This window comes from Gymnodraco acuticeps, unplaced genomic scaffold (genome assembly GCF_902827175.1).
Source record: "Gymnodraco acuticeps unplaced genomic scaffold, fGymAcu1.1, whole genome shotgun sequence".
NCBI classification, from domain to species: domain Eukaryota; kingdom Metazoa; phylum Chordata; class Actinopteri; order Perciformes; family Bathydraconidae; genus Gymnodraco; species Gymnodraco acuticeps.
Genome location: NW_022990042.1, coordinates 4725322 through 4738378, shown reverse-complemented (window position 1 = coordinate 4738378; position 13057 = coordinate 4725322). Strand labels below are relative to the sequence as shown.

Genomic DNA, 13057 nt, shown 5'->3' with positions numbered 1-13057 from the left:
TGACACTATATTCATGTTCTGAATGTATACAACCGATACGTTTCAATATTGTAAATCAAACTGCGTCGTAGAATGTAAAAGTTGGCAAATGGTATTACGTCAAATCAGAGTTACCTAAATCAGAGCTGCCTTAAATGTTCATTTCTTGAAGGCATTGTGTAAACATTCATTTCTTAAGGTCAGTCAAAGGGAACATTCCTTTCCAATAACATGATGACCATTCTTGGTAAAATGACTAACCATGGACCCAGGAGTCCCTTACCATCTGGGACAATGTTCATCTAACGCGTTACACATTAATCACCAGCCCGCTGAAAGACACCATGATCGAGCATTTCTGGAAAGTACCATTTATCAGGCCGAGCCCACAATCTGAATCAGTCAGGGAACAGGGAGCACTTTGTTGGCCTCGAGGCTCCGGGGACTGTGTGTGAAGGGGTCAGGACAGTTTGTGATGCGCAAACTGCAAACTCACAAGAGGACAACAACAATCCCCCGTCACGTTCCTGGACAAAGACGGCGTAAACAGCCTGAGGTGACGCATTTGCAACTGATTTTTAATAAAGCTCCCCCATACAAACGCACACAAACTTTTCTGCTCCTAGTGTACTTTCAGCGGCTGCGGTCACATTTTGCCTCTTTTTGTTTATTTCATCTAATCTGACCTTTTTTTTTCTGCTTCTCCGACATCATATCTGATTAAAAAGCTTCCGAAACTGACGTCTCTATTTGACCTTTGTGGTGTTTTCTTCTCCCCCATATCACTTTCCCTCTCCCTTGATCTCCTATAATCTCTAGCTGGCGGCAAATAGTCTTTTCTGCTTAGGAAAGTTCCTAATGGAGTGAAATGAGCCCTAAATACTTAACTGCCAGTCGTAATAAGAGCTTGACTATCTCCTTTAGTTTAGGATAGATTAGAACATCCTTTACAAAAGGAAATACTGACTTCCCATAATTCCTTGCAGTCACAACAAATCTGAGGCCATGGTTCTCAGCAGGAAACCGATGGACTGTCCACTTCAAGTAGGGAATGAGTCCTTACCCCAAGTGAAGGAGTTCAAGTATCTCGGGGTCTTGTTCTCGAGTGAGGGAACAATGGAGCGTGAGATGGGCTGGAGAATCGGTGCAGCGGGAGCGGTACTGCAGTCGCTTTACCGCACCGTTGTGACGAAAAGGGAGCTGAGCCAGAAGGCAAAGCTCTCTGTCTACCGGGCCCTTTTCGTTCCTACCCTCGCCTATGGTCATGAAGGATGGGTCATGACCGAAAGAACGAGATCGCGGATACAAGCGGCCGAGATGGGTTTTCTCCGCAGGGTGGCTGGTGTCTCCCTTAGGGATAAGGTGAGAAGTTCGGTCATCAGGGAGGGACTCGGAGTTGAGCCGCTCCTCCTTCGCGTCGAAAGGAGCCAGTTGAGGTGGTTCGGGCACCTAGTTAGGATGCCACCTGGGCGCCTCCCTAGGGAGGTGTTCCAGGCACGTCCAGCTGGGAAGAGACCAAGGGGTAGACCTAGGACCAGGTGGAGGGATTATATCTCTTTGCTGGCCTGGGAGCGCCTTGGGATCCCCCAGTCAGAGCTGGTTGATGTCGCCAGGGAAAAGAAAGTTTGGGGCTCTCTGCTGGAACTGCTACCCCCGCGACCCGACCACGGATAAGCGGGAGAAGATGGATGGATGGACATTCATTGAATGTGACATTCAAATAGTTTCATACAATCATACTTGCCTACTAATTGGGATGTCGGTAAGTACAAGCGGATTGGAGTCTAAGGGAGAGCAGGAGCAACCATTTAGTTTACAAAGTGAGATATTTGTACTGTTGTCCACGTCTTTAAAGCCTGCATGGTACATAATAAGAATGCACGAGGCAAAGTTTCAAGATGCACGTTTAGTAGTCCATCTACGGAAAACAATAACATCCACTGGCACATCATGGTACAGCATACCCAGGCCCTTTCTCATTTCATCAAATCCCCCTCCTCGACTCCTCGGTCCTCCGGTGGTGACCCGGAAATGAATTTCAGCGCGCCATGTTGAAGGACTTCTCATTTCTCTAAATGCACTTCGAGGACCGAGGATCGAGCGTCGAGGAGGAGCTATAACCGAGGATACACTGATGGGTCCTCCACGGCTCCTTCGTGGATGCATTTCCGGGAACAGAGATGTTTCAAAGAGTCGTGACGCACGGCCGGACTTATCTCAGCCAATGACTGCTCTGCATGCATCCCCTGGATATTATTTTATTAACTGCTTTCATCGCAACGCAATGTTTCCAGAGAGAACAGCTGTAAGGTCCGTGCAGAAAGCAGAGCAGTGTGTATAATATATATCACTCAGTATAACAGGCCTACTCTCTTTATTTGCTTTAGTTTAGTAGATAACTACAAACAAAGAGTCGATATTTTTATAAAACCATTTAGTGCTTCACATAATAAAATACACAATGGCTGTAGCCTGATTATATGCTTTAGGAGCTGTAGGTGCGTGTGGTACAGTGTGTGCGTACGCCGTAGATGCAGCGGACAGACAGGTCTCAGTTGGTTTGGTGTCCTTTGCTTACTTTTAATACTTGTAAATAAAACTTTTGGCCCGTAATTGATTTCCCTCATTGTAGCGACCAGAGAGGGGGGGGGGGATATATCCAGTCTCTGATAGTGTTACGTTATTATGAGAGTGCTCTGTTTGATTCTGAAATGGTATATATTTATATAAATATATATATGTGTGTGTGTGTGTGTGTGTCCGCATATGTAGCCTGTTATTGTCTCATTATACCGCACTGTGAATTAATTCAAAGTAAATATATAAGTCGTCATGAACACATGTGTCCATCAGACAGAGGGCTGCTGTGCCTCCTGTCATCATTAATGGACGTCTCTTTAAAATGACCGCTCAGAGGAGAGGAGTTCTCATTTCTCTAACCGCCTGCTGCTTCCCCTCCTCTCTCCTCGGCTCCCCTCCTCGATTCCTCCGTTCGCATCTCCTGTGGGCGGGACTAAGTCTCGAGGATAGGAGTCGAGGAGGGGAGTTAGAGAAATGAGAAAGGGCCCCAGTGTGAGTTCAGTCTCTTAAAATGCAGTCCTATCTTCCCATGTCCTGATGATTTCTCCTTCCATCTTTCCTTATCCCAAATACGTTTACAGGGAGGTTAAAGAAAGCAGTTGACCTCACAACTGTCTTCCTTTAAGAATTCACACCGCTGTTTCTTAATGTCTTACTCCATTTCACTGTTTCCACCTCCTATCCCGTTATAGGAGATCATAAACGTTTTATAGAGCTCCAAATCAGCCATCTACAGTCCGCTGAGCTAATACCCAGAAAGACGCAGGTACTGAGTCTTTTCCATGACTGGGGATATTGCATCACTGAAAACACAGACGCAAAAACAGGAACAATCTGTTCTCCTTTTCCGGCCAAAGAGTTGAGGAAAACGAGACCGAAAGCAGCAGAGGGAGGATATGAGGGCATCTCTCTCTGTGATATTGTTGATTGTTGTAGTCTCCTCCTGAACAATTACTATTATTCACTGTGCTGGCAGGTGCTTTCTTTGTAAGCTCAGGAAGAGTTGACGACTGTGATATTCTGGAGTGGGACTACATCAGGGTTTCTTGAACTTCTTTTGTAAAAAGATCTCTTGCGTAATAAATAAAAAAACTCAGATTCAATACGAAAAAAGGCCTCCTACTTCAACAGTATACAAATTGCATCCAAATCAGATGAAAGTTATAGGGCTGTGTCCTACAGAATATTTTGAAGCTTTATTCATACTGTTGGCAATCTAATTATCATCCTTTAAGAGCTTAGTGTCGATATAGCTTATACATATGGACACTTATTCTTACAGAAACTTTGCGTGTAGTAGATTACCTTTTTTCCTTCTCCCTCTCCCAAATTCCCAAATACTTAAAGCGAGAGCTGTGGCGCATCTTATCCAACAACTGATTCTGCTTCAATTCATATTAGTTTGCGTTTAGCCTTCCAAAAACAAAGTTTCCTCTACATTTAATTGTCTTGCCAACACAGCAAAACATATTGTTTAATTAATAATATGTTGTTTTCAAAATTGAATTAACTCAAATTTAAAATCTCACATTTTTTATTTCTTAAACGTATCGTTATTATTCTTGTGTGAATTCATATCTCCTCTATCCTGTGTTTCAACCTTGTTGCTGCAGACACCGTAAATCCCGGGGTTCAATAAAGGTTTATCTTATCTTATTTCAATACATTTAAGCTGAAAGAAAATGCCCATTTTCACTAATGTAAGTAGATTTAAAATTGAGAACAACACATCTACTGTATGGTTGCAGGTTGTTTGCCTCAAACACTTTTTGAATTTTAAAATAAAAAATGAGATTTGATGAACTACTTGAACCGCTCCTTAATAATCTGAACTAGAGTATGATGCTGTATTAGAACCACATGTGTTCTGACTCCCAGAGGTTTCCAACTAACTAAAACAGGGTTAATCACTTGTTTTTCTCATTTATTTCCCCCCATGCATCATTGCGGGATGGTTTTACTCATCAGAGATTGAAAGGGTCAAGGTTTGTGAGGGGTGTGGAGGAGGAAGGACAATAAGAGACTCACAGCCTTCTTGTATTTTTTCCTGCTGCGGGACGCTCCCAGCAGCCCATCTGTTCTGACAGGAAGTGAAGAGCAGGCCGTGCTGACGTCAATCAGGCTGAAGAACCAGTGCAGCAGGAACCAATACCCCGCCTTCCTCCTCCCTTTCTCGCTTTCTTTCTCTCTCTCTGCAGGTGCTTTCCCTCCTTCTTCTCTACCTGACCTACATTAATCTCTCTACATGGTTCTCACCCTCCTTCTCTCCTTTTGCCCGTCAGTGCATGGGAATCTTTGTATTGTTATCGAGTCACAATTTCCAGATAATTAACTCAAGATTAAAAGGTTTCTATTTGCACGTGTACAAATGCTCAGAGATAACAGTGTTTTACTGGCAGAGTAAACATCTATAACTGTAGTCACGTTGAAAAGCTCATATTAAGCGATGACAAACATACCCAAAGCCCCTGTGTGCTGATAAGAAGAATATATGACACATGATGATCACACACAGGCTCCAAACACATAGGACAAATGCATTAATGGAGCGGTGTCAGAGTGAGGGGGCTCCCATGGTTAGGCGCCATGAGCAGTTGAGGGTTTGGTGCCTTGCTCAAGGACACCTAGGCAGCTACTAGTCCGCAATCTGTAATTGGTCCTATCAGGACTTGAAACACTGACACTACGACTCCTAAACCAAGTCCCTTTAGATGCTGTTTTTGTCGCCCCCAATTAAGAATTAAAGGGGCCTATTATGATTTTTGTTTTCCATTTCCTGTAGTGTGTTATAGGTGACATGTAGATGGTCTGCAAAGGCTCCAGAGGGAGTTTCTCTCCCACAACCCCCCCCCCCCCCCCCCTGCCTGTAACATAGTGAGAACACTCACACTTCTATTGGCTAGCACTCCAACACATTGTATCTGCTAAGCCAGGGGTGCCCAACCTTTTTTGAACCGAGAGCTACTTTTAAAGTTGCCAGTCTGCCGAGATCTACCAGTCCAAATAGAGAGGTGTAGCCATTACTGACAGCCTACTACCAGGTATAAATACACACTTCTACTTGTATAAAACTGACCTTTGTACGATGAATACTTCATAAACTACTGCAGATCCTTTATCTTACCTCTTTCTAATCTACACACATACAAGTATTTAACTGAAGTTACACAACAGTGTTGTTGATACAGAGTTGGAGTTTATTCACACGTCACTACAGTGGGTAATGTTTTCAAGAAACATTGAACAGTGCTGCCACATATGACACAGGACAAAAGAAAAGACTCTGAACCCTTTCTTTGCCATTATATAAAATTAGTGTTGCTACAAAAGTATACATTCGGCTTACTACTAAGACAACTCAGATCTGAAGCTACACAGGAATCTGCTGCCAAAGTGCAATAAAAAAGACACAATGAATAGAATCAAACCCTTTTTTGTTGCATTTTAGTAGAGTATAAAAAGAAATGCCTTTAAAATAGGATGCAAGCAACACTAGTTTCTTAACCTGAACTTGATAATAGACTATAATCAATTTAAGTTTGCATTCTTATACCATTTTGTACAATAATTATAATGAATAAGTTCAAACAAACAAAAACGTACAGCTGATTAATAACGGTATCTAACTTGAGTTATTATTATATCAAAAACCTGTTGAAATGCTTCTGTTATTTTTACTGTCCCCAAAAAGCGCGTCGGCAGCCTCCAGGAATGCTTCTTTCACAACTTCGCCGTCTTTGAAAGACTTCATGTGTTTCGCAAGAACGTGACTGACACGATAAGATGCTCTGTAGCAGCCTTGCTCTTGTTGTTGGGCCTGGTGAAAATGGACTGCTGTGCATTTAGCAGTCCTTTCAGGCCCCTCCCCTTTTGGAGCGTAGGGCAGAATTAGGAGGGAATTCCGTCTCGTAGCGTTTGTGCACTGTTTTGAAATGCCGCTCCTAAATTACCCTTCTTCGATAAAGCCACGCTCGCATTGCAGATGAGACAGATGGACTTTGAATTGGAATATATACAAAAATAATCATCCTCCCACTCGGAGTGAAAATGATATATTTGGGGCTTTTTTGCTTCTGCCATAATTGTGTGTGTGCGGACTGTCACTCCTGTTGACATGGACAACGTCAGCGAAATAGTGCCCACTGCCCACCAGCCACGCCCCCACACATGAGGGTCACGCCGGCCAATCACAAAGCTTTGGTGCGTTCAAGTGCATTATTCTGGCACAGGAAGATTATGTTATAGGACATTAACGATAAAACAGAATATTGTTGTTCTATTTTTAGACACATCTCGCGATCGACTGGGAATCTCCCCGCGATCGACCGGTCGATCGCGATCGACTGGTTGGGCACCCCTGTGCTAAGCAGTGGGACATCTCTAAGCGTTCAACCAATCACAACAGATCCGCCCAGCTAATCAATCAGAGCAGACTGGGCTCTGGTTTCAGACAGAGGGTGAGAAGAGGTGCTGCTGCACAGGCAGTATGAGAAAATTAAAGAGCTTTTTGAACATTAAAGCATGGAGACATGTCACAGTAGAGACACAGAATACGATTATGAAACCTGAAAATAATAGGGCATTTGCACGCTGCAGACTGAATATGAAATGTTAATGTGTGCAGTGTTTCCAAAGGTGAAAGGTTTCTTACCCAAAAGGAATGAGTTTTTTTCCATTTGTAAAGAGAATACTTAATGTATGCAAATGATACAGCAACAACACATTCTGTTATATCATTGTTTGTTTTCTCCCTTATGTACGTTATTATGTCTGGTATGTAAATGTCTAATATCATCACCTTCTTAAACTAATGGCCTAAGTCATATTTTGGAGAAAATGTTTTTTTTGCCTAAATCATCTCTTCTTGATGCTGGCCACCTCTGGTAAAATTGCCTACATCCTTATTGAAAGGATAGTGCTGTTCCTACCCTGATAGTATAATGGCCTATGTCAAGAGTGTGACTTAGGCCATATATTTAAAAAAAAAAATGCTTAAGTCACATTGTCTTGTGACTTAGGCAATTTGACAACCTTTACAAAATGGCTGCCTCAAGAAAAAGACAAATTAACAGATAAATGAAGTTATTTTCATGGTTCAGGGCTTGTCCCCTGTGGGTAAGTGATGTTTACTACTATAGGCTAGGCTATAAATGTTGTGTAGTTATTTAGTCTTTTACTATCACAATGTATAGTTACTGTAGCTACCGAAGCTACTGTAGCTACTATAGCTAATGTAGCTACTGTAGCTCCATGAAGCATGCACACATTTCCCTCTGGGACAATAAAGACTAATCTAAAAACTAATCTAACCTTTCAAAAGTAACGGTTACAATTACTGCATAATTATGAATTAGGAAAAGTACATTTTGCGTCATCTGTTTCAATTCTTAATATTGTATTATTGTCTCCTTTTTCCACATTACATTTCCATCTTATTAGAAAAGATTAAATGTTTTTTTAATTGAATTTGGCCAAATAATATTCATCAAAATAGCTTTAATGTATTAATACATAGGACCACAGTGCAATTACAAACATTTTTTTCATAATGATCACACAGTTGTGACCGTACGCCTACTCCTTTTTGGTAGGAGATGCACTTGACTTTTCAGACACCGATCAGGAATCATCCAATGAAAATGAGACCGTCTTTAAAGAGGTGGAGCAGCATGTACCAGGCCAAGACCCTGTATCAGATGGAGCAGACAATAACCTAAACACTCTCATTGAAGAAGAGAGTGTTGCTGAAGATGCCAAGCAGACCCGTCCACACCATGATGAAGACACAGATGATGATGATGATGATGATGATGATGATGATGATGTCATAGACCCAAACTACAATCCATCCTCTGATGAGTCGTCTGTCCCTGAAAATGAAGACAGTCTGGCAGCAACTTCAGAAAATGATGGTCCTCATCTAGAGGATGTGTATGAAAACAATATGGTCAAAAGGAAACAACATAAATACCTCAGCCCAGAAACATGAAAGCAAAATGAATCCAAGAAGAAACATCTCAAAGGAATGGCATACAAGGCCAAAGGTGGCAAAGAAATAGCTGCAAAGGCTATGGGCCTTCCCTGCAATTCGAAGTTCTGTCAGCGAGTCATGACTCGAGACTGTCAATCCATTGCAGAAGAGCAGAGGCAGTGGATATTTCAGAAAGTTTGGTCAATGGACAACTGGGAAGAACATACGTCACCACTTTGGTCACAAAGGTTGCCATGAAGCAAAAGAAAGAAAGTTGGTGAGGGATCCAGGCGCAGTGCATCATTTTCCTACCAACTGAAACTTCAGGATAGAACGAATCTTAAAGTGTGCGAAGCTTTTTTTCTTCTACACTTGGTATCCCTGAAAGAACCATTACACACTGGCTGAACAAAGACACCATCGACCATGACGAACAAGTGGCAGACCCGCCAACTACATCTCCACCTAAGAGTGGCAAAAATGCAAAGCTGGAAAGTGGAAATGCTGTCACCGATTTCCTTAAGGACTGGTTGAAGGATCTGCCCACTGTTGATTCGCACTACTGCAGAAGCACAGCGACCTACAAAGACAAGAAGTTCCTTCACCCAGGCACAACCATCTCCCAACTACATCGGGAATATCAACAGGCAGCTGCAACTGCTGAAGTTGACGCTCTGCCAATCAAGGAGAGGAAGTTTCAGGACCTTCAGTCCATGAAACATGTTATGCCCTTCGAGTGTCATCAGCTTTTTGACAATTTGCCACATAATTAGACACACACACATCAAGATGACTGAGAAAGATTCAGGGGAGAAACTGATTTAAAGGTCCCATGACATGCTTTTCTGGTTATTACCCGTCCCCTTGTGTGTTATGTAACTTTTTCTGCATGTAAACGGTCTGCAGAGTCACAAACCCTCAAAGTACACCCTGTAGCGAGTAAAACTCTAACACAGAAAAGACCTGTCTATGCTTTTTCCATTTTTTTCTTCCTGAGTATAGTGACGTAATCTTACCCAGGCCCAAATGGACCAATCCGTGGAGCTCCTCACACACACACACTCACTCACTCAAGCCTTATCTTTTCTCAGCCACAATACTCCGCAGAGTTTCGCCGGCACACTCAGCCGCAGCTTCGTGGATCTCCACTTACAGTTCGCCACACACTCACGTGTGTGCTCAGGCTGAGTTTTGCGGTGTCTCGCTGTCTCGCAGACCCCACGCAGCAACCAGGACACGACACCAGTAATACAGCTCACACTGTCGGCTCCTCGAGTCTCAAAGGGCGGAGCAGCGAGCCCCCCAACGTCCCGCCAACACGGCACCCAGACCCCACGCAGCATTCTCATCTGTTTGTCATTACTGGTGTCATTTTCTGGTTGCTAACAAACGCCATTGTAAAACATAATCACTAATGTTCCGCTGTAACGGTGGTGGACTCATCAGAACAGAGTGGGCGAGCTGACCAATCAGAGCACAGTGGGCTCACAGGGAGGGGGGGCAGGAGCTCCAACAAGCCGTGTAGGACAGAGAGTAAATACACATACTATACAGAGATGCTGTTTGAGAAACCAATGTGAGTTTGGAACATTGAACAATGTAAATCTATTCTAGTAGACCTCAACAATGGAATTATGATCAGTAGAAATGGCCAAGACATGGGACCTTTAAATGGAAAAGGGTATAATTAAAAACACAGCAAAGAAGAGTTGGAGGGAGTAGTGAGGAGAGGCACATGCCTTCTCAGTGTTTGATTTACTTGCCTTTTGTTTTATTTAGCTAAGATTTAAGTTGTACCTTTTGAGTTTGCTATATTGAATTAAAGGGCCAACCACGGCCAAACTGCCCTCTGTTTTCTGAGTCTCTGTATGCTCTTCTAGCATTTTAAACTGTTTGTGGCCGACCCAGCCATGGTCTGTCACAGTAATGCGGAAAAGAGAAGTGCACTGTTTTGCCTAAGTCACTTACTCCAGAAGTAATAAGGCCTAAGTCAGGTTTCAAATTGCCTAAGTCACAACAACATGTTCGTAAATTGGCCTAAGTAATCTAATCCTCTTATTTCACACAATTGACAGACAGTGTTATTTGTACGTCAATAGTCATATATTGTCATAACCTTTTTGTGTGAAATAATTAATATATATCATATATTCGGTTCAGTTTTTTGAAAAACGTTCAAATATGACTTAGGCCATTAGTTTAAGAAGGTGACGATATGTGGTTGTTGGTGTTTTGAGTATAAAGAAATGTGAAACTTGCTGAATACGACTTTTCATCTTTTTGGGCATTTAGTTGACAACTGTGCAGATTGTAGCCACATGCAATTCAAATCTCACAGTTTTGTATCCTTAACTTGACATAGAATTGGATTGCATTTGCTTCTTGCAGGAGATTATGATGAGACTCACCTGACAAACAGACTTTGGCAAAAGAAGGCTGATTTGCTGCTGGAGACCTTCTGCAACCAGAGAAAAAGATCAGGAGCCCTGACATGAAAAAATGGCCGCATAATTATAATTTTTTTATCAGAGTGTGATTTGGTTGAAGCAGCAGTCATTTTTGCTTTTGAACAAACACAAAACAGATTCTGCGTCGGTTCTCAGAATTGGACGTAGGACAGATTTTCTACCGTGTGATATTGTCATGGCTGATTCAGTTTTAGCTCACAGTGACCTCTGCTTTTCTGTTTCTTTTTATGAGGTCGTACTGACTCTCTGTCCATCTCTGGCTGACTGCCTGACGCAACTGCAGCCACTGACCTGCTTCAGTGATCAGCGGGAGCCTTCATGCACTCAAATGAGAGGAGGTTACCTTCTCGTTTTAACCAAAAGGTAATTAAAATGTGACTATGCTGCTGCACACCAGCCTTCACATTCAAAAATCCCTCCCGATGTCTGAATCTAACATTTATTTGAGTTCTTCCTTCATGACATAATAGCATTACAAATGTTTTTGGTGCATTGGCGCCCCCAAGTGTGGCGATTTTAGATGTTCCTGAAAGCTAAAATCCAACTTCAGACTTTTAACAAAATCCTTCCTTGCCAGGAATTTCAGCTCACATAATACAGAAAAAACAGATACAGCAGATACTTTGAATGAAATGTGATAACTTACTTATTGGATACACATTGTACATTTGTCAAGGTGGTGAAGTTGTTCCTGACAGTCCGGAGGCTTGCCAAAACCTAAAAATCAAAAATGGGAAAAAGTGATGAAAAGAACAGCACAAATGGCTAAGGTGGATAAAAGTATGATGAATATCAACATGAAAAGTAAAAAGGAATATAGAAATATTTAAAGATTGCAATTTTACACTCAAAGGTGGCTTGAAAATAATTTACTAAATTATTATTTCTCTTGAAAACACTCGCTAAGTATTTTAGTTTTCATTGCAATACAGCTGATTATTTAGAGCAGGGGTCTCCAACACGTCGATCGCGAGCTACCGGTAGCTCGCAAGCCCTCAATTAGTAGCTCGCCAAACAAATCCAAAATGTAAAAAAGGAAATGTAATTAAAAGAATCTACCCTATGCATACACGAAACCTCAATCATAGCGAACTCTATCTACTTACTACAACTCTATCTAACACCCCTCCTCCCCCCACCCCCACAATGAATATGGACCAATCACGTTCTTGCTTGATTTGCGGGAACAGCGTTGCAGTCGGGAAGAAAAGCAATGTGGCAGCTCACCACTTCATAAGGAGTGTGACCGTGATTTTCCTTCTGGCAGAATGTACACAACACATCAGGCCCATTGAACAGCCTAGTCATGTCAGCCTATACAACACATGAGGGCCAGAGTTTACTGTGTGTGTGTTGCAACTTGCATATATATTTATTGCACTTTGTGCACGCCACTTTACAAATATGTTTATTATTTTTATTTTTTACGCAAGCTGTCATCGCCACGGAGGAGCACACAGCCCTCATGTGAGCGAGCGAGACAGAGAGAGAGAGCTAGTGAGAGGAGATGAGAGAAGAGAAGAGAGAGAAGAGAGAGAGAGAGAGAGAGAGAGAGAGAGAGAGAGAGAGAGAGGAGGAGAGAGAGAGAGATCTCTTCTTCTCTAGACTCTTGAGCTTTTGCTATCGTACTTTTGAGACGCTGAAGAGAGAGGAGAGAGATGAATGGAGAGCACACCTTTATCGATATTCAATAGTTTGTAAATAATAAAAGTAAGAAATTAGAGTAGATTTAGATTAGATTAGAATCTTTAATGACCACCACAGCCAGGCTGGTGACAGTCGTGTTCAGTGCAGAGTATTTACAGTTGTTCCATAAAATTAAACTATACAATAAACAGTACAAGAAAAAGTAAACAAACAGCACAGGGCAAAGACATATAACATAAAGTTTCAGGGTGGTGGATGTTATTGTCAATCATTCAATGTGTACTATAGGACAGTAAAAAAAACTAAAAACAGTTTAAAAGGGGAGTGATTAGTAAAATATGCATAAATAGAAAGAAAGAATGCTAACTAGGTAACATAAGATAAGAATAAACAAGTTTAAATGATTTGTTAT

The 13057-nt window shown here is 42.0% G+C and overlaps 1 protein-coding gene across 3 annotated transcripts in view; it reads right to left on the bottom strand.

Annotated features, from left to right (window-relative positions):
* The window catches only part of LOC117545481 (cAMP-specific 3',5'-cyclic phosphodiesterase 4B-like), a 103510-nt gene that overhangs the window by 23172 nt on the left and 67281 nt on the right, over nucleotides 1-13057 (bottom strand). For all 3 annotated transcript variants that reach the window (XM_034215267.1, XM_034215269.1, XM_034215268.1), the window contains 2 exons: nucleotides 11645-11715; nucleotides 10939-10988 (listed from right to left, as the gene is read on the bottom strand). In XM_034215267.1, the coding sequence (XP_034071158.1) occupies nucleotides 10939-10988; nucleotides 11645-11715 (121 nt within the window). The remainder of the gene's footprint in view (nucleotides 1-10938; nucleotides 10989-11644; nucleotides 11716-13057) is intronic.